The 20268-nt window shown below is 47.3% G+C and overlaps 1 protein-coding gene across 4 annotated transcripts in view; it reads left to right on the forward strand.

Annotated features, from left to right (window-relative positions):
• Window positions 1-3743: 3743 nt before the first annotated feature.
• RGS8 (regulator of G protein signaling 8) overlaps window positions 3744-20268 on the forward strand; it is a 37229-nt gene continuing 20704 nt past the window's right edge. The window contains exons 1-4 of one of the 4 annotated variants that reach the window (XM_081824775.1): window positions 4443-14623; window positions 16400-16514; window positions 17626-17699; window positions 19624-19752. In XM_081824775.1, the coding sequence (XP_081680901.1) occupies window positions 19727-19752 (26 nt within the window). In that variant the 5' untranslated portion in view covers window positions 4443-14623; window positions 16400-16514; window positions 17626-17699; window positions 19624-19726. Of the gene's footprint in view, window positions 4420-4442; window positions 14624-16399; window positions 16515-17519; window positions 17700-19623; window positions 19753-20268 lie in introns of those variants that run through there. The other 3 variants (XM_081824774.1, XM_081824773.1, XM_081824776.1) reach the window with 3 other exon arrangements.

The following is a 20268-nucleotide window of genomic DNA, read 5'->3' on the forward strand; positions in this document are numbered from 1 at the left end:
CAGTGCAGGAGAGAGTATCCAAGGGCGTGGGTACAGAGAGCTGTGAACAAACTGAGGGCCATCACTTCCGCAGTCTACACTCCTGTGATAGAAAATACCTGAGCAATGGTCTTATCAAATTACTAAACATCCTTTGTCCAAACTCTTCCAAGGATTTATTCCAGATGAGCAGGAGAAATGTAGGACAAAATTGTAGAATTACGGAAATGGAAGAAAATGTATAGATAACCTAGCTTAGCCCTGTCATTTAATAGAAGAGGAAATGGAGACACAAAGAAGTTGGATGGCTTGCCCACAGAGAGCTAGTACTGATACATGTTTTAGACATCTAAGCCTATACTCTGGGAATTTAATCTTGGTTAAGAAAGAAAACTTCAGGGTGCCTGGGTGGCTCAGTCGGTAGAGCGTCTACCTTCGACTCAGGTCGTGATTCCAGGGTCCTGGGATTGAGTCCCACATCGGGCTCCCTGCTCAGCAGGGAGTCTGCATCTCCCTCTAACCCTACCCCCTCTTGTGCTCTCTCTCTTTCTCTGAAATAAATAAAATCTTTAAAAAAAAAAAAGAAAGCTCCATTTCATCTTTGATTTTTTGAGCACATGGGATGATGTGAGAAAAGCAAAGTGAAACAAGATATAGTTTCTGCCTTCATGGAACTTATAGTCTAGTGGGAATATGCAGACAAGAAACCAGATAATTAAACACACACACACACGGATAAGTACAGGATGTTATGAGGAATCAAGGGGGGGCATAAATCCTGAGAGAGCAGATGGAATATCTGTTAGTAGTCCAAGCTGCTTACATATAAACTCATTAATTTTTGTAACATCCCTATGAGGTAGGTGCTATGAGTATCCCTATTTTACAGGAAAGGAAATTGTGCCACAGAGAGGTTAAGTGATGTGCTCGAGGTCACAAAACCAGTAAGTGTCAGAACTGCAATTTGTATACAGAGTACCTCTTCTTAATGTACCAGAATCCATGTTCTTCATCATTTCCATCTGCTGCCTGTAGACATGGGGATAGGGGAGAAGTGGGTATAGTTGAAGGATCATTTAGACCTCCTACAGAATGATCTGGTTGAGAACAGAATTCCTGGATACATATAAATTCTATTATCTACAAATAACCTTCAGATACGTGCAAGTTTCCAACTCTGTGAGTGATGCTCATGTGTGTGTTTGCACATGAACACATGCAGGCCTGTGCCCATATGCATCCAAGTACAGAGAGGGTTCAACTCTAACAGAGCTATATATAGATTGATCCAGAGGGTGAGGTTCAGCAGCTCTCTTTGCTCCTTTGATTAACTGTATCTATTCATTCTTCTATTCTGTTTTCTTCTTATTCAGAATCTACTTCTCCTACCCTGGGATAGGGTTATTTTGATTTTGTTTCTGTGTTTGTTTACTTTCTTTTTTCGGGTTGGTAGGCTCTGCTTTCTCATTGCCAGAGGCTCTCTTCTGCTAAAGGAGTTGTCCCCCTCTCTACTTTTCTTCTCTTAAGCCTTAAGCATTAATTGTGTTTCCTTTGACAGGTGATACTATATGGGAGAGCAAAGAAAGACTTCATCAACAATGGCTAATCAATCAGAGAGATACGGCCACTTTTGCTAGAAGTAGAATATGCCTGGGATGAGGAGGGAGCCTAACAAATCATTTAAGACTGAGCTCAGACATTCACTTGTGGAGGGGGGGGTGTGTGCACATGAGTGCTTGCATTTCTGTGTGTGTATGAGAATGACATACTCTACGGGAGATATTTAGACCTTACGCTTCACTGAAATGAGGAGGTTATCTAATTTCTGATGTTGGTTCTTCAATGATTTCTGTATGTCTACATTATGCAAAACATATCCTAACTATGACTAAGGACAGTTCCTTTATATTATTTTCTACTGCTGCCGTAACAAATGATCACATTCTAACAGTTCTGTAGGCTGGAAGTCTGACACAGGTCTTGCTGGGATAAAAGCAAGGTGTCCACAGGGCTTTGTTCCTTTCTAGAGGCTCTAGGGAAGGACCTATTTCCTTGCTCTCTTGGGTTCTTTGGATCCATGCAGTTCCTTGCAGGGCAGGACTGAGGTCCCCTAGCCTTTGAAGCCAGTTTTCAAATGAGAGATTGTAGGGTCATTTTCAACTCCTTCCCACCCTCCCCTGTTCTGGACTCCCCCCCATCCCTCACACCAGATCAAGTCCGGCTGATCCAACCATCCCAAGTCTCTGTCCTTTGTTCTTTCCTCTTGGGCACACTGTTTTATGTTGGTGCCCATCCTTTCGCCTGGGGATTTACAGCATAACCTTGATTATCATTCCCTCTCCTCCAGTCCTTCACCATTCAGTGTCTTCTCAAAGCACAAGTCTGATCATGAAAATGACTTGACCAACATTCTTTCATTTAAAGTTTTTTACTATCTGGTCACAATGAGCCCCTTGAATCACATCCTCCACGCTGGCCTCCTATCCCACTTCACTTTCTGTTCCAGCCTCCCCAGAAAGAGCACTCACTATTCTGCAAACCTACCAGGCACCTCTAGACTTTGTGCCTTTGCCCAGGCTGTTCCTCTGTCTTGAGTTCTCTCCATTAAACTCAAGCTTGTCAAAATCCATGGGTCACCTTTAAAGGGCAGGTCAGATGAGACCTCCTCTGGGAGGACATATGTGATGGCTTAGGTGACTGTCTCTCTTTCCGCCCGGTGTCGCGGTGTCACTGAGTCTTCAGCTTACTTATCCATGTGTTAGAGTCACGTAGTTAAATCTCTCTCTCCTCTGGATCTCGTGAGATGTAAGTCAGTTGTCTTGTCGCCTTTGCATCCCCCCAACACACAGTAGGCTCAACGATGGCTTGCTGAATTGACCTGATTTTGTTGAACTGGTGTGACGTTTAATGCCTCAGTGAGATGGTGGGACCGTGACCGTCTGCAGAGGCGAGGCGGTGTGCCGACCATCCGCCACCCCTGAGGGTTCATCTGGGGCAGCACTCGTCAGGACTCTGGAGACAGGCCCGAAGAAGAGCACTAGCTTGCACCAGGGGTGGACAGCTCCCTAGAAGTTCGCAGCACACCGGTTCTCCACCCCCTCTGCCTCCAGTCCCCTCCCTCTGGAGAAGTCCCTTCTTTGAGTGCTCTCTTCCCCTCCTTAGCTGAGCCGGTTGCCTGTGCCCCAGCTAGCTGCAGCTTCCTTTGGTCTTCTTCGGCTTCCACTGTTTGTTTATTTTCTTCCCTGTCAGCCTCTTCCTCTGCTGTGGTTGTAAGTAGAGCCCGATGACAGTCAGCTCTGGGGCCTGTGTGGTGAACCCGCCACGTGTCAGTGGCAGGTCAAGTAGACTCTAGCATCAGATGCTCTGGGGTACCCCTCAGGCTCAGAAGCTTCCCCAGGCACTGGCCCAAGCTGCCCGGCAGATTTTGCTCCTGACCATCCAAACGGAACTTTACAGACAGAAGCATCAGTGACACACTCCATCCCCTCCCGGTGGGGGGCGTGCTCCCCTTTGCTCCTGCTCTTGCCACCGCAGCCCCCTGGTCAGAGGTTGGGCAGATGATGGAGGGGACACTCAGACTTGCCTGCAGGGTAGAGTGACATATGACACCAAGTATTTAATGCATATACTCTTTCATGCCAATTCTTTTTCTTTTCTTTGAGAAAGTTGGAGCTGTGCTTGATCTAAAGTGTCTAGCCATTCCAAATTCCTAAGGCAGGGTGGGCTTGTTGCTTGGTTATGGAACGGGGTGGGGGGGGCGGGGGGGCGGGAGGGGGGACAGAGACAACCTTGAAGGCAGGCCAGGCATATGATGCTTCAGTCTTTCCTCCACAACACCTCATAAAGTGATGCTTCCAACCTGGTCTGTTTTTGAGCCAAAGCAGGTGATCCTCTCTCCCCCGTTCCAGTTACCCCACTTCACCTCCTTCCCCTCTGTGCAAGCCGGCGCTCTCCTCCGTCCCCACTTCCTGGCTCTGCCACCCTCTCTGTTCTCTGTCTCTCCCTGAATTCTCCAGAGCAGCCGGCCCCTCAGTGACGAGCTGTCAGCGGGAGAGCCACACAGGCAGTGCCATCCTGCTCGAGTCTTGAGTCTTGGGTCCTCCCCCGACTCTGCGACTCTGCCTCTGGGTGGCAGCGCGCATCATCTGTCAGAGTGCCCCTCTCCCTCCCTCCGCTTCCCCACCCCCTTCCTTTGCTGCTCGCTCTTTCCCTGTTCATGAGATGCAAAGCCCCGGCGAGCAGAGCCAGCGGGAGCGGGGAGCGAGCGGCACTTTACAGCAGCTGTGCTAGGGGCGCTAAGGTGAGGTGGGCCGTCCTCCGCCACCTTCTCCCATGTGCCAGGAGGTGGCTGACTCTGTCACTCAGGGCCTCACCGAGCCATGCCCAGCTGGGGCCGGGGCCAGCCACACCTTCCCCGCTGCACTGCCCACTGCCAGACAGGTAAGAGAGAGCAGCTCCTTCCAGCAGGGCCTGAATGGGTCCCTGGACTGGCCATCCCCAGCCACAAGTCTTGTGAGAAGGGCAGGGCACCTCAGGGCAGAAAAGGCACTATCCTCTTGTCGTCCTCCTTCATTCTCTAACAGAGCTCTGCAGAGGGGGACTAGCCTGTCACCCCTGCCAGGAGCAAGAGTGCTGGACTGTGCCCGTTCTTCCCACTTAGTGGGCCCTTAGCTGCAAAGGTTCTTTTTTTATTCTCCTTTCTCCTCAGTCCTAACTCCCCACGTCCCCTGAAACCTGTTTCCTGGCCCCCCTTGAGAGATGCGGTTTCTTTGCTCAGAGCCCTGCGGGAGCTCTGAAAATATCGTAGGTTTGATATCTGCACTGTGACACCGTCTCTTTTCGTTCCATTCATGTCTTTACTGCTGCTGTTTCAAGTGGGACACCTGCACAGCTGTCTGGCTGCCCACAGCATCTGTTTAGTTTTGTCAGCGTGCAGGTCTCCAGCGTTGCTGGTGACTAACACTGGTGACATATTTCGATGCAGAAGGACTCACCATCCCAATGAGTCGGAGGGAGATTAAAATACATGGGAGGTCACCAGTTTCTTCTGTGTTCCGTCCCCCCCCCCCCAGCTTTATGGAGGTAGAATTGATGAATAAAATTGTGATATGTTTAAAGTGTACAATGTGACAATCTGATACACAGATACATTGTGAAAGGCTCCCCCCCCCCAGTCAAGTTAATATCCATTGGCAGGTTGGTGATTTCTTTTTTTTTTAATTAAAATTTTTTTTATTATTATATACAACACTGAAATAACATCATAGTTAAAATTTTGCTCACCTTCTGGATTGTTTTTCTTAGATGTATTCTTAAAACTAGACTCGCTGGGGCAAGAGTTTTTTTTTTTTTAACTGGGATATAATTGACATGTAACATTATATTAGTGTCAGGTATTCACTATAATGATTTGATATACGGACATATTGCAAAGCGATCACCACAATAAATGTAGTTAACATCCATCACCACACGTAGCTACCAATTTTTTTTTTTTAACAGGTCAGCAATTGCTAAGCAATGAGTTGAGGGCACAGTTGCCACTTATAGGAGGTAATGAGTCCCTGGCATCAGCTGAATGGGTCCTTCTGAGGGCTGTCTCAGTAGTGACTTTTGGGAGGCGTAGAGGAGGAGAGTGGCTTTTCTCTTTCTGTGTTAGAGCCATTCACTCTCAATCCATTGTTTCACACACATACTGAAAATCTGGTTTTCAGGTCCTTGTAAGTCCTGATCTTGGGGTTTCAACCTAGTGACATAAGGAAAGCCTACCACAGCCTGCAACTTGGGTTATCTTTGGATTATTTGTTCCTACAGATTTGGAAAACTTCAGGGTTTTTTTGGATGATGGAGGGGGTGCTGGAAAGTGGGGCAGCAAGATAGCTGCTATCATGAGAGTCTATACATGTTTGGGGAAATCTCAAAGCTGTAAATGTGCAATGTGGTATTTATGATGCTATTGATGGCTGTTATTATTTTGGGAATGATAGCCGCATGAGCACTCAATCAATCCAGTAAACTAGTTTTTATTAACCGTTCGCTCTCTGCTCAATCCTCAGAGTAGATTTCTTGGAGAAGGTCGATAGGACTAGGGTGAGCAGGGATTGGCGTCTCTAGTGCCCCGTAGCCCCCCAGGGCCGGGCATCGGTAAGCTGCCCCTAGGGACCCGGTCCGACAGGCACTTTTTTCCTTTAATTTCACCCACTTCCTAACACACAAAGAATCTGAAAACTTTCTCATAATCGTTGTCTAGTTGAATTAAATAGATAGCCATTTCACAAATGCCAGGTACTCCCAGGGGATTGAGTGAGAGTGTGGATGGATGGCTGAACAAAACCCATTATACTTCCATTAAAAAAAAAAAAATCCTGCAAATGCAGATCTCAGTGATGAGTATGCAGCAGCAACGGAGTCTGTTTTAATGTGTGTAGAGTAGGAAAACCCTGGGGGTCCTGGGTTCAAGTGTCCCTAGGGCCATTAGTGGAATTATCCTGGGCCCTTCACTCAGGGCTACTGAACAGCTTTGCTTTTGTGGTCTGTAAAATGGGCACAGGAACAAACACCCAGCTTACCTCCAGAGGTGTTTGTGAGATAAACTAAAAGGAATAATGGTAGCTGCCAATGATCACAGTGTACCAGACAGCGTGGCTAGGTATTTTCCCTATGTTATGCTGTTTCATCTTCTCAATTTCCCGTAACAAACTGAGGCTCGTGGAGGCTAAGAAACTTGATCAGATTCGGCCAGAGAAGTGAAAGCAATTTGGAGGTTGTGATTGTGCCATATAAACGTGAGTTTTGTTGTGTGTAATGACTTTATGTTTTAGCATTTTTGTGCTGCCTATCCGATCCCAGGCTCTCTGTTTTGTGCTTTTTAATTTCCTCTTTGTCCAAACACCTCCATCTCCAGAGATGCTAGAACTGCTCCTTGCTCCCATCTGTGCCTCAGGGATCAGGATATTTTTCACTGTCCAGGCAGCGTCAGCCTTCTCATCAGGGCCTTTATTAGTGTGCTGTGTATGGAATTTCCAAACGGCTTTTGAATTTTTTGACCAAAAGTCCTAGAAGAAGAAGGCCTCAGAAAAGCCAAATGGCTTAAGGCAGATTCCTACCTTCCTACCAGGCCTTGTCTCGCCCGCCAGGAAAAGTGTCAGAATTTGCTCAGCATCTTTGTGCATCAGAGCGCACCCACACAGCTCTGGCCCCTCCCCCTGCCCCCAGTACAGACATTAATGTGCACCCCACACAGGCACAAAAGCGAGTCACCTCCTTTCCCTGAGGGCTCTGTGCAGGGAGGAGCAGATCCCAGCAGGAGAGCTGTCCCTGGAGGTGGCCCGGACTCCGCTCCACTATTTCCTACCACTAAACCGCTGCGCCCGGAGCTGGAGCCCATCCCCGGTCTGATGGCCATGGGGTTTCCTTTTCGCGTGACTCTAAGTGGCTGGCCAGAATGGAGCTGGGAGGACATAAAAGCCATGGGCTGAAGTCATTGAAAATGGAAGATTAGCAAGAGCTTGTTTTATATTCAGAGGAGAGGAGAGGGCCGAAGCTGCTTTCTGCCCACAGCTGTAGACCCTGATGGCAAGTGGTAAAGCTTTTGTCACTGTCTAAGGAGGGGAAGAGATTGATAGCCAGCGCCCTGGCACTGCGAGATAGGAGAGAGCCACATTGCAATCGTGGCAGCCCCTAATGCTGATACTGCAGCCCCAGGGCTTTGAAAACTAGGTCCTGCTGCTTCTGTCTCTCTGGCCTGCTGCCCCTTCCTCTGCAGCTTCCACCCCTGCCCCCATTTGGTGTTGGGTCCCTGCTTTCTATGACTCCAATGCTGTCAATGCGACTTCATGGAGACTGAATAATGCACAATCCATGTTTGCTTATCTATCTTACTGAATTCTTACAATAAAACAGGAGGTTGGCATGGCCTTAGGAATTCTGATTTCATCAATTAGAAAGCAAGGCCTTCAGCCAAGATGACCAGCCATGAATGGGCAGAGCTGGAACTTGAACCCTCATCACTAGACATTGGAGCCTGTGCCATTTCTATGACTTCAAGCTGTCTCTCCCTGCCAGCATCCTGCTCTAAACATGGTCTCACTCACCTGTCTGCTGGCTGGTTCAGTTAGGTTCAACAAACATTTATGGAGCATTTTCTTGGTTCTACGCACTGTGCTCGATGTTGGAGATATAGAGACGAAAAATACGGCTTTCACATATGCAACGTGCATAGGTAATGTACTATGCCTGGTACGTTGCTTGGCACATAGGAGATACCTAAATATTAGTTGAATAGGGGCGCCTGGGTGGCTCAGTCGTTAAGTGTCTGCCTTCGGCTCAGGTCATGATCCCAGGGTCTTGGGATCGAGCCCCACATCGGGCTCTCTGCTCGGCCGGGAGCCTGCTTCTCCCTCTCCCACTCCCCTTGCTTATGTTCCCTCTCTCGCTGTGTCTCTCTCTGTCAAATAAATAAAATCTTAAAAAAAAAATATTAGTTGAATAAGTGGATGAATGAATGAATGAATGAATGAAAACACTTTCCTGCTCTTGATGGCCTTAAGAGTCCAGTTAGGAGAAGGGACTTGCAGGCACCTAATCACGGCACGTTCTGATGTAGAGAAGCATGTCTGGATCAGAGACCAAAGACACTGAGGACAAGAACCGGGGACCATGGAGCAGAACATGGAGCAGAGCAGTACTAGTAAGGATGGAGAGGAGGGGACAGATGTGCAAATTGCAAGGAGATTTAATCAGTATGATTTGGTAATTGGCTGACTATAGGAGATGAGAGAAAAGGAGTCCTGTCTAATTACTTCCCTATTTCCGGCTTGAGTTACTCAGTGGATGGTGGTGTCAGAAACTGAGACCAGGAATTCCAGAGGAAGAAGATTTGTATGTGTGTGTGAGGTGACATGGGGGATGGGGGTGGGGGGTAGAATGGGTCAGAAAAAGAAGGGACTAGGATGCGCTCAATTTTTAGATGTATTTGTATTTGTTGTGTCTGTGGGATACCTGAGGGGTATGTTCAGCAATCCATGGGACATAAAAATCTATATAATTGGAAGAGGGACCGGAATTAGTGGAAAATATTCAGAAATGGTCAGTATACCTGATGTAGTTGGGACTATGGGCAAGGATGAGATTGCTCAAGGAGAATTTAAGGAGAAAAGTGCAGGAAACCAAGGCTAGAGGGTAGGAGAATGTCAGCATTATAAGGTAGGCAGAGGAAAGCCAGCCAGCAAAGGAGACCAACAGGAAGGCCGGTTAGGGAGCGTGTAAGGCTGAGGAGGTCAAGGAGGTGGAGGTACCTGAACTGAATGGTCACCATGGCAAGTGCAGCTAAGAGGTCCGTTGGACCGCTGAGCCTCACAATATAGAGGTTGCTCATCCAGCAAAATGGTAGGGATGGAGGCCAAAATTGTAAAGGTCTGATGAAGGGATAGGAAGGAGGGAAACAGGAAATGTTTTCAGGTAGTTTGCTGACAAAAGGAGGGCCCCCCCCCCACCAGGGAGAATTTTTTTTTAAATGAAAGTATTTTTATTTGTAAGTGTAGAATAACATGAGAGAAGGACAGAGTAAAAATAAAGGGTTGATAAAGTTGGGCAGGTGGGAAGGAGGGGCTCAAGGCAAGAGGAGGAAGGATTTACCTTCAGTAGACACATCTGTGAGTGGTGGGTAGGACGTAAGCTTGTGTGTAAATGCAGATAGACTTGGAGGGGAGGAGACAGGGAAAGAGGTTGAGATATTTCATACTTGAGGCCGCGATTGTCTTGGTGAAACAGGAGATCCGGCTGGGGATGTGTGAAGGATTGTGCTTGTTGCCCTGTCTTTCCCTATACTGTGGCTTTCTGCCCTTCAGCTGCTGGCCACTGGACTAGCTCACACTAGCTCATAAAAACCAAGTTTACTGTTTAAGTCTCTGGTTATAATAGGAATGGAGAAGGTTTGGGGAGGTAAGTGAACAGATCATCATTTGTATCTTCATCTGAGGTTGACTTATTGCCCTAGATTCTGGATGTGTGGGTGGGCAGCTCAGCAGTGGGAAGATAGGATGTAGTGGGATTCCACCCCTGGAGCTCTGGGCTGGAGTTCTGGCCATGCTTTAAGAAATGTGACCTTGGGGGGTGCCTGGGTGGCTCAGTTGGTTAGGCTTCTGCCTTCGGCTCATGTCATGATCCGGGGATCGAGCCCTGCATCAGGCTCCCTGCTCAAGGAGCCTGCTTCTTCCCCTCTTCCCTGCTCATGCTCTCTCTTGCTATCTCTGTCTCTCTCTCAAATAAATAAGTAAAATCTTAAAAAAAAAAAAGTGTGATTTCTCAGGCAAATTCTTTAAAATTTAATTTCTGTAGGTGATATCTAAGAGTCATACCCATTCTAAATCTCTACGAATTTTGGCACCTGCTCCCTAGAAGTCAAATAAAAGGCTTTTCTGAAAATGGATTTATTCATGGGGAAGAAAACTTACAACACAGGAAATCAATTCCCATTCAAATGGCCTCTTTCTATATTTCAGTTTCCTTGCACTAAAAGTTTACACTTTGTAGGCTCATTTTCCTGAAGCACATATTGTCAGTGGTCACACCGTTTATAACATTTTTATGCACAATTTCAAATATACACAACTCAAGAGAATAGAACAATGAGCACCTGTGTACTACCTCCTGCTTCCCACCCTAGATGATTTTGAAGCAATTTCCAGATAGCATATCATTTCAACTCTAAATATGTCAGAATGTATCTCTAACTAATAAGTTGCTTAAAAAAATAACCTCAACATCAATATCACTCTAATATCAATACCTAATCAGTGCTCAAATTTCCCCAAATTGTCTCCTGATTTTTTTTATGGTTTTAAATTTGAATCAGGATCCAAAATCTATCTCACATACTGCATTTGGTTGATGTGTTTCTTTAAATATATAGATATGTATCTAACACTGGTGACCACTGCCAGAGGGACAGTCCTGTAATTCCTATAATCCTATGATGTCTCCTGATTTTGTGTCATTTTGCCCCATGTTGGTGTACCATTTAATTTTAGGAAGCCTAAGGAACAATTTCAGTTTAGACTCCAAAGTCTCTGAAGTTTAATTTTAAAATTCCTTCTAGACACACTTAAAAGGAGAAGTATAAAGATAGTAAAGAGAGAAGAGAGGTAGAAAAAAGAAAAGGCTGCTGTGAGTAGCAAGGAGACAAATGAAAGCTCGAGAAGAACAAGAGAGAATGAAAAAGGTAACAGACACATGTCACCTCCTCTCCGCCTAGACTCCTAGACGTTTGAAAATCCTCACAAATGTGTTTCATTTTTGTGTCACCTCCATTAGCAGGTAGTAAACATGCATCTTTAAATAATAACATTGTATTTATTTAGTGCCTTTTCTGGAGCAGTTTATCAAATAGCTGAGCAGATGTCATCCAAGTAATCCTCTATGTGAAGTAAGGAAGGAGTAGGAATTCTAATTCCCATTTTACAGATGACGAAGCAGATGAGATAGCTAATATTACTGGCTCACACTAAACACTCATTTGCCATTTGCTAAGCGTTGCGCGAATCCCTCAGTTAATATGTATAACAATCCTTTAACAAGCCTACGACATTGGTACTGCGATCTTCTTACCTGTGATGAAAATGACTCAAGGAGAGTAATATGCCTACAGTTACAGATCTGGAAGATTACAGAGTGGGGATTGAAACTCAGGCTGGTCCAACCCACTCTTCTTTTTTCCAGGTCAGTCTACTTCCCACTAAATCAGCAATCTCTCTCTCTCTCTTTTTTTTAAAAAAAATTTGCATAGACTTGCTTGTTGGCAGAATTCCATTTAAAAGGAAGCTCAGAGCATCACCAAGCATAACACAGATTTTCCTCGACTTAGGATGGGGTTATGTCCTGATGAACTCATTATAAGTTGAAAATATCGTAAGTTGAAAATGCATTTAATACACCTAACCTACCAAACATCATAGCTCAGCCTAGGCTACCTGAAACATGCTCAGAACACTGACATTAGCTACTGTTGAGTAAAATCATCTAACATAAAAGCCTATTTTAAAATAAAGTGTTGCATATCTCATGTAACTTATTGAGTCCTGCCCTGAAAGTGGAAAACAGCATGGTTGTAAGTGCACAGGGTGGTTGTAAGCGTATCAGTGGTTGACTCTGGTGATCACGTGACTGACGGAGCTGTGGCTGCTGCCACAGAGCCGTATCAGGACAGAGCACCCTGATATCCCACATATCACCAGCCTGGGAAAAAGGGCAAAATGCAAAACTCAAAGTGTGGTTTCCACTTAATGCGTATCACTTTCTCACTGTGGTAAAATCAGACAATCATAAGGGAACCATCACAGGTGGAACCATCGTAAGTTGGCGACCGCCTGTGGTAGGGTAATACAGTGGACTAGAATTTGCAAGGCATTTTCATTCCCACAGACTTTTTCATTTCTTTCCTACAACCATTCTGAAAAATAGACAGGACAGGTAATTTGGGTTTTACAGAAGAAGGAATTGAAATTCAACGCTCTTCATTATGTTAGGGATCACATAGCTAACTAGTTAAGGTAGTTAGTGTCACAGAGCTAGTTAATGACAGAATTAGGACCAGAGGTCCTTTCTTCCCATTCCAGATCCTGTGCTTGTTCGGTTCTCTTTGCAAACCTCATGGGCTGACACCTTTGACTGCTGACTTCTTTCCACCCTTCTGATGTTTCTTGTGAGAAGTTGAGCAGGCTTATTACAAATTAAATATCCGGATGCTTGAACTGATGAGCAGGAAATGAGGCTGTTAATACTCAGAGGAATGAAATAGAGACGTATTTTTTTTTTTTTTAGTAGAATTTTGGGCCGAGTGGCCTCTTTCTGTCCTTCCTTTCCCTGTGTCCTTCCAGTCTCCATGGAAACCCCAAATCAATGCAGCATATGTTGATTCATGTTTCTGCTGTTACTAGGAAGCTACAAAGTGGAAATTGCTTTTAAAAGATTTGTGGAAGAGCTCTAGCATGCTGACCAGAATTCAAATCTAATATCTGAATGACTGTTTTATGAAAAGCTTTTAATATGGTACTGTCTTAGGTGGTATGTTGATTAAATAAACACACAGCGGGCGTTTGGCAATAAACCTGCACCTCTACTAACATGGCTTTTAAAAATATTATATTGCAGACTTTAATTCCCTTTATCTTCAATTTAATTACATTTTTGTGGCCTGTGTGACAATGCCAGGTGCTCCTTTTCCTCTTGATTAATTCCACCCTGCCCTGACGAGGCTGTGGGGAACAATAGTTTGCAAATGCCTTAGGTACTCATGCTGCTGCCCCTGAGAGTCATTAGCATTAGACCGATTTCAGACTTGACCCGGAGACTGCAGAAGTCTAAAGTGCTTCCGCCATAAGGAATCCTCGGTGATTTTTCAGATTTTTTTCATGAACTCAAAATCAAATGCAGCTGACATTTATTAAACACCTGCTTCATACGAGGCAATGAGAATTGATAGCAAGGGGAGGAAGTCATAGAGTCTGTCTTTGTGGGACATGTAGTCATTTGGGAGGATCAGAAAACATAAATCACAAGGATAAACTACAGACTCCGTTACGGGCTGTCAGAGAGTCACACAGCAATGTGGTGGTGGTGTTAGGATGGAAGGATTCCTTCTGATTGAGGCCGTTCTGAAAAGCTTTGGAAAGGGGAATTTTTATCTTGCAGGTATTAGGTTTAGAGAAGCAAGTGGGAGTTAAGAGGCAGATCCGGGGGCAAGGGTGGGGAACATTCTGGGCAGAGGGGGCAGCGGAGGAATCAGGCCTGTGTGTATGCACGATGGGATATAAGCCTGGATAGGTAAATGGGACCGAATTGTTAGAATGTCAGGCAGGACAAATCGCTACCATGAAGCCCATCAAAAATGACTATACAGACCATTTATTGTACCTGTTCAGGGGGTAACTCTGGTAGTAGTGTAGCAGCCAGGAGGTTTATGGGGAATGGGGGAGGCAATGACATGGGGGCAGGAAGCTCAGTTACTTAGGACACCGTGGAAGAGGCATACGCCGTGGTGGGTGCCCAATAACCTCTGAACGGCAGTGTCAATGGATGGGGTGGATAAAGTTGAGAAATATTTCAGAAATATAATGAGAAGTTTTAAAAATCAATTCAACAAGGCAAAAGAGAAAAAGAAGCCAGAGATACCTATACCTATTACCTTGAGGGGCTAGGACAGAGTCATTTCATTAGCAAGCATAGGGAGCCCGGCAGGAAGGGAGGATTTGGAGGCAAAGGTGGTTGTTTCTGACACAGTTACATCTGCAGAGTCTGAGAGGGATGGAGTTGTCTAGCTGTCCTCTGGAAAAGCCAGTCTGGAGCTCATGAGAGGCAGGGCTGAGCAGCAATGCCAGAGAGACGCAGCGGCCCAGGCCTGGGAAGGTTGGGTTTCCCAGGAGGAGCAAACCGAGAATGGGAAGAGCTGAGAGGTGCAGGGCAGGCTGAGAAGGCAGAGCACAGCTTGTAATGCCTGTTTTCCTGGGAAAATCCACATGTCGCCGCCAGCGGAAACGTGCCGTGCCCAGTCTCCAGCCAGAAACTCAGAAGCAGTAACCAGAAAGGAATCCAGAGCTCTCTATTCCTGGGCCAGGGCTATAAGCCCTGGGACACAGAGTCCAAGTAGGTGAGTGCCTTCCTCACTAGTACTCCAGCCTGCTTGCCTCTGCCTATCTCTCTCCTTCAGGAAAGGAGACCATGCCAGAATGCTTACCCCCTCGGTTCTGCTTAATTCTCGCCGCCAGCCTCGCCCCCTCCCCCCCCCCCAACAGCCCCTGGAATTCCTTATGCACCTGCCTCTGCAGAAAGGAAGATTTAACATAGAGGCCTTCCCTGAGAGGGGGCCTGTACTAGGTCTGTGCTTCTCAAACTAGGGTGCTGTGTGGTTACGCTTCGGTGTTCAGGAATGTTTTGCTTTAAAAAAAAGTTTAAATTTTTTCTTTTTACTCCTGCTAGATGCATGTCCACACGCTCTTATCCCTCTGCTCTTTATATTCCTGCTCTTTCTTAAAATGTTATTAATAATTATATCTTTCCTTAAACATTTGGGTTGGCTTATTGACTTCCTAGGACTATATTATTTCTCCAAAGGCTAATTGAAGATTCTGATGCCTAGTTAATATTAGTCAGCCCCCACCAGAGACTTGGGCCCTTCCGCAGCCCTGCCCTATCTCCTCAGTGCCTTTAAATCCTGGATGCCAGATGGGGCAGCATGAGACTCGGAGGGGGCCTTTATTTCACTATTTTAGCACTGAACGAGGAGTCCTGTGATGATGCCACCTTTGTGTTAAAGCAAGGGGCAGAGCAAGGGTTGAGAACAGGAAGCTTGGTATCAGGCACCAGCTCTGCCACTTGTAACTGATTTGTCTCTGTTTCTCCATCTGTAAAATGGGGATGATAAAGATGTCAGCCTTTTAAGTTTGTTACGAGAGTTACCAGTAGCGCAATGTTTAGCCCAGTACCTGGCACATACCGAGGGCTTGTTGGACAATGGCTGTGTGCATGGAATCTGGGAGGCTCCATCTTACCGTATAACCTAATCTTGGATTAGGGAAGTGCTTATCACTGGGCTTTTATTCCCAGTTTATCTGTGGACCTGTTTGGTATGGGGCAGTGTATCAAGAATATGTCCAGAAGCAAAGGATTCTCTTTATGCTTCAATTCTAAATCCTGGCTAGCACTGGCGTTCAAGGCAGGGAAACATTTCTTTTGCGTCTCATTTCATAACACTAAGTTCCCTCTACCTAACAGAGGCACACTGTGGACATTTTGCAAGAGAGACAATGAGTCACTGTGGAGGCAGCATCAGACTTTTTATTTCATCCTCTCGTCAGGCAACGTGGGGTTGCGGCAGACTCCTGTCACTGGGAGAATACAGGTTATGCCACCAATAGATCTGCCAGGAATTCTGGGTCCCGGCATGACGTGGTGGGAAGAGCTCTGCTATAAGAGTTCTAAGAAAACAAGTCTGGTCCTTGAGTTGCCTCAGTTTTCTCATCTGTAACTCGGGGATAATAATATTCTCTCTGGCTATGGAATAGGGTTGTTGAGTCACAATACATGAACATGCTTTCTACATTATAGAAGGTTAAACAAATGCAATCTAATATTTTTAGTATCAAGCCATCACTTTCCATAGAGTTTTCTGCTGCCTCCAGCAAATGCCGCCTTCCGGGTGTCCAAAATGACTTATGGTAAAGGTTAGGTGCATTTGGAGCTAGTTCCTGAGAGGGAGCAGGAGACTGGAGTGGAATGGGGAGAAGGGAAGCTTTGTCCCAGGGCAGTGGTTTGCAAACTTTAGCATGCATCAGAATCACCTGGGAGGCTGGGCTCCATCCCCTGAGTACGATTCTATAGGTCTGGGGGTGGGGCCTGAGAGTTTGCATTTCTAACACATTCCCAGGTGATGCTGACGTTGCAGGTCCAAGGACCATACTCAGAGAACTACTGTACTAGGGCAAGAGGAAGAGACAGTCCTCCTTCTGGAGCTGAAACAGGCAGTGTGAAGATCTATATGGGTAAGGTCGTTTGGAAGAAAAAATTGCAGAAGACAGAAAAATTAGGGATAATGTGCCGATTGGGCAGAACAAAGGGAAAAGTCTCACTCATAACAAATGCAAACGGGGAAGTCGCTAGGTGATGGGTGAGGGAGAGAGGTGAATTTCCACTGCAGGAAAAACCAGGAGCACAGAGTTGGAAATCTACATGTTTTGAGGAGGCAGAGGAGGTGGAAATTTCTCATTAAGAAGTGAGGAGTGGTGTGTTTGGTGCTGGGGGGTGGGAGTAGAGACAGACTGGGGGAGAAATGCCTCTGTCGAGTAAGGGGGACAGCTGGGATGTGGCGGAGGGGGTAATTTCAGGGCTGTGTGGTTTGGCTTGGTAGTGAAGCACAATAGAAATTGGGAGAAAGGGGGTGGAATTTAGATGTGTGACCTGCCCCGTAGCTTTCTTGCTCTCTGCATTTATCACATCACATCACACCCAGCAAGACAGCCCCCCTCCTCCTGGCTCATTAGGAGATTTGATTCGGCTTGGCTCCTGCTGTCAGCAGCTGTCTGGGGCAAGATCTTTATGCTCCCTGCTCCCTGAGCAGCAACCAGCCTTCAGCCAGCAGCAGAGCTCATTAGAAGAGGGCCCCCTGGACACTTGGTTTTCAGCTCATTGGTGGCTGGAAAGAGTTAATACCTACAGCTTTGCTGCCCCCTGCCCAGCCTCTGGGTGCAGAGGGAGGCAGCTTTGGGCTGTGGGGACTTCTCCCGGAGCTGCAGCCAGAGCAGCAAGGAAGCAGGTTAGTGAAGAGGAAGGTACGGGAGGAGTGCCAGGCGAGCTCTGCTCAGGGGCACCTCCTGCATCCTGCCAATGAGGATGGGCGTGCAGACTGTGCCCGGGAGCTGAGCCGCCGCCCGCTGGGTGTAGGCTGCTTCAGTATTTACTGGATGTGACAAGCAGAGAGAAGAGCTTTCAGCGGGGCCGCTTGCTGCCCGGCTCAAGTGGTGGGGAGGTGTGTTGTGCATGCATGCGTGTGTATATGTGTGTGTGCACGCACGAGTGTGCCTGTGCATTCATGCACACATGTTCTTCACCCATCAAGGATCTGACTGCTAAAAGAAAGATCTACTCTTTCCCCAGAACTCCTTAACCCGCAGCCTCTCTGACCACCCAGTTGGCAAAGACCTGCAGGCCATGAGGACTGGTCAAAGACAGTGAGTATTGCTTTTGCTTTTCTCTTTCCTCTTCAAGGTACCCATGTGGGCTGATTGCATTATCCATATTTAATTAACCTGCCTCTCCATGCATATTGATTGCTTTCTCCCCACTGAGACTCTTAGTTTCTCTTCCCCTCTTTAAAAATCGTTGCTCTTTGCTTTTAACCTTTGTTTTTTTTTTTTTCCTTGAGTTCCCTCTTTCCATTATGTCCCATCCTGTCTGCCCCAGAGTCACCTGTCACTTGATGTCCACCTAACAGGGCACATTGCCATGGGCCTTCCTGGGCCCTGGGGACCCCAAACTCTGTCCCCCGGAAGTCAAGGGCCAGATGGAATTAGAGCCCCAAGGTGCTGGGATGAATGAGGAAGCAGGGGCCAGAATCTCCTGCAGATTCTGATTGAATTGAAGTCAAGGCTAAGTGAAGGGAGGGTGGAAGGTCTGGGGGACAGTGGTGGGCAGTGCTGGATTTGGGAGGGAGAGAGGCAGGCATGGAAGCAGTCCCGGCAAGCCAGGGTGAGCTAGCAGTGGGAACGGAAAGAGCGACAAGGCAGTGACTGCAGGCCTGGTAATACCTGCCCCAAATGACCTTGCCTGCTCCGTCTGTGGGGGAGTCATCCCTGGTTCTGTTCAGCACCAGCGTAATGAAGGCCCCTGGCACGGGGTTCCCCTCCTCCGGGCGGTAGACCATAAGCAAGAGAAAATGAGGCATAGGTGCCCCAAACAGTGATTTCTCGCAGCTGGAAGAGAACCTTAAAGCTGGGAAGGGCTTTGATTTCCTGACTCCTGGGCAGGCAGGTAGATGCACCATTAGGACAAAGATTAAGGAATTGTTCCTACTGTTAGGGAACACAGTCTCAGCCCAGTCTCCTGGAGGATGAGCTTTGATACAAAGTCTAGCTATTTTTTTTTTTTAATTTTAACAAAGCAATCTTTTAATTTTATGAATTTTGGTATTATTAGAGAAGGTGTTTTTTAAAAAAAGTATTTGTGAAATATTCTGTGTAATACCAAAATAATTTAAACAGAGTAGATCCAGTAGGGGCCTTATCTATCTAAATTAGGTTTCTTTTAAAATGGATTCTATGTTTGGTGTCAGGGTTCCCCAGGGAAGCCCTTTACGGATAGGCTGCTCTCTTCACGTGATTCTTCCTATCATTTCTGTGGGAACAAAGGGTTTGAAGCACTGAGAAGGGGACCCTCAGGAGAGAGAGATGATCAGTCAACAAGCCCTCAACCTCAGTATCTCCTTTCCAGACTTTCTCCCCACTTCAGGTCTGAAATGGGCCAGTCCCAGGTTGAGGAAGGTCGGGCGGCCTCCATCTGGGCAAAAGAGAGTGGCTTGCATATTCATTTCTTCAGTTTGTGCCTGCGATCCTGCAAAGGAGCAGGCCTGTGCAGTGACAGGGGCCTGACTAGTCTCCCTTGGAGTTACTCCACCCTTCCCCCTGCTCACACCCTCCCAAAGCTCCAGGACTCCAGGACAGGTTCCCTGAGAGGCAGGCCAGAATCAGAAGAGCAGCCAATCAAGGAATTCTGGAGCAAGTGCTGACCCCCCCCTTCCCCCACCATCCCTGGCTGGCTGGTCACTTGGGCCCCACTGCAATAAGACAAAGAGCAGTAATTTTTGGCTTGCCAGGCCTGAGCCTTCCTCCCCTGGGGCAATGTGCCCCACTTCACTGTCATGGCCAGTGTTTGGGGAAATAGGAGCTCCTGACCAACAGGCAGCAATGTGAATACAGCCAGCAATTTGTCCCGGGTCATCCTTAGCTGGTCATCCTTCATCAGGACAAGCAGGCATTTGTGGGGAAGGGGCTGTGTGGGGGGAGGCCCTCTGTCAGAGGAAAGCCATCCAAGAGGATTTGTAGCACAGTCAGGTAAGAGAGGGCTGCTCCCCTCTTACAGCAGATTCTTTGATTTTAGGTGAGAGGACGTGAAAGGGTAAATCCCTGTGCCCCGCAGTCCTATCTCCCGCCCTGACGTCCCTGCACACCGGCCAGAGGGTTAACCGTAAGCGCGTGCCTGTATGGCCGCTTTACTGATGCCACGCAGGTAATGATGCTCACCTGTCTCCCCGCCCCTGCCCTTCCCCCTCTCTGCCCCTTCCCACCCCCCTGCTGTGTGAGCCTGCCTGGCCTTCGACTCCCATGGGTGGTCCGTCCCCTCAGGCCATTGGTGTGGACGGTGCTCTCCTTTCTGGGGTGCTTCTTGCAAAGTCGTGGCCTTGCAAGCAGGACCTACCTCAGTGCCAAACCCTCCCATTGACTGGCGGGACTCATGGGGTGGGACTGTGCATGAGCTTGCATCAAACCATTTAGGGACCTCTATACGGTCCTGGCACAGGAAAGAAAGATAAGGGCAAACTTACTTCTTTTTACTTTTGTTTCCTCCTTCCCTCCCTCCCTCCCTCCTTCCTCCTTCTTCCCTCCCTCCCTCCTTCCCCCTTCTTCCCTCCCTCCCTCCCTCCCTTCCTCCTCCCTCTTTCCCCTCCCTTCCTCCTTCCCCTCCCTCCCTCCTTCCCTCCCTCCTTCCTCCTTCTTCCCTCCCTCCCTCCTCCCCTCCCTCCCT

The sequence above is a fragment of the Leptonychotes weddellii genome, chromosome 6, assembly GCF_054177405.1.
Source record: "Leptonychotes weddellii isolate Sample4059 chromosome 6, ASM5417740v2, whole genome shotgun sequence".
NCBI lineage: Eukaryota > Metazoa > Chordata > Mammalia > Carnivora > Phocidae > Leptonychotes > Leptonychotes weddellii.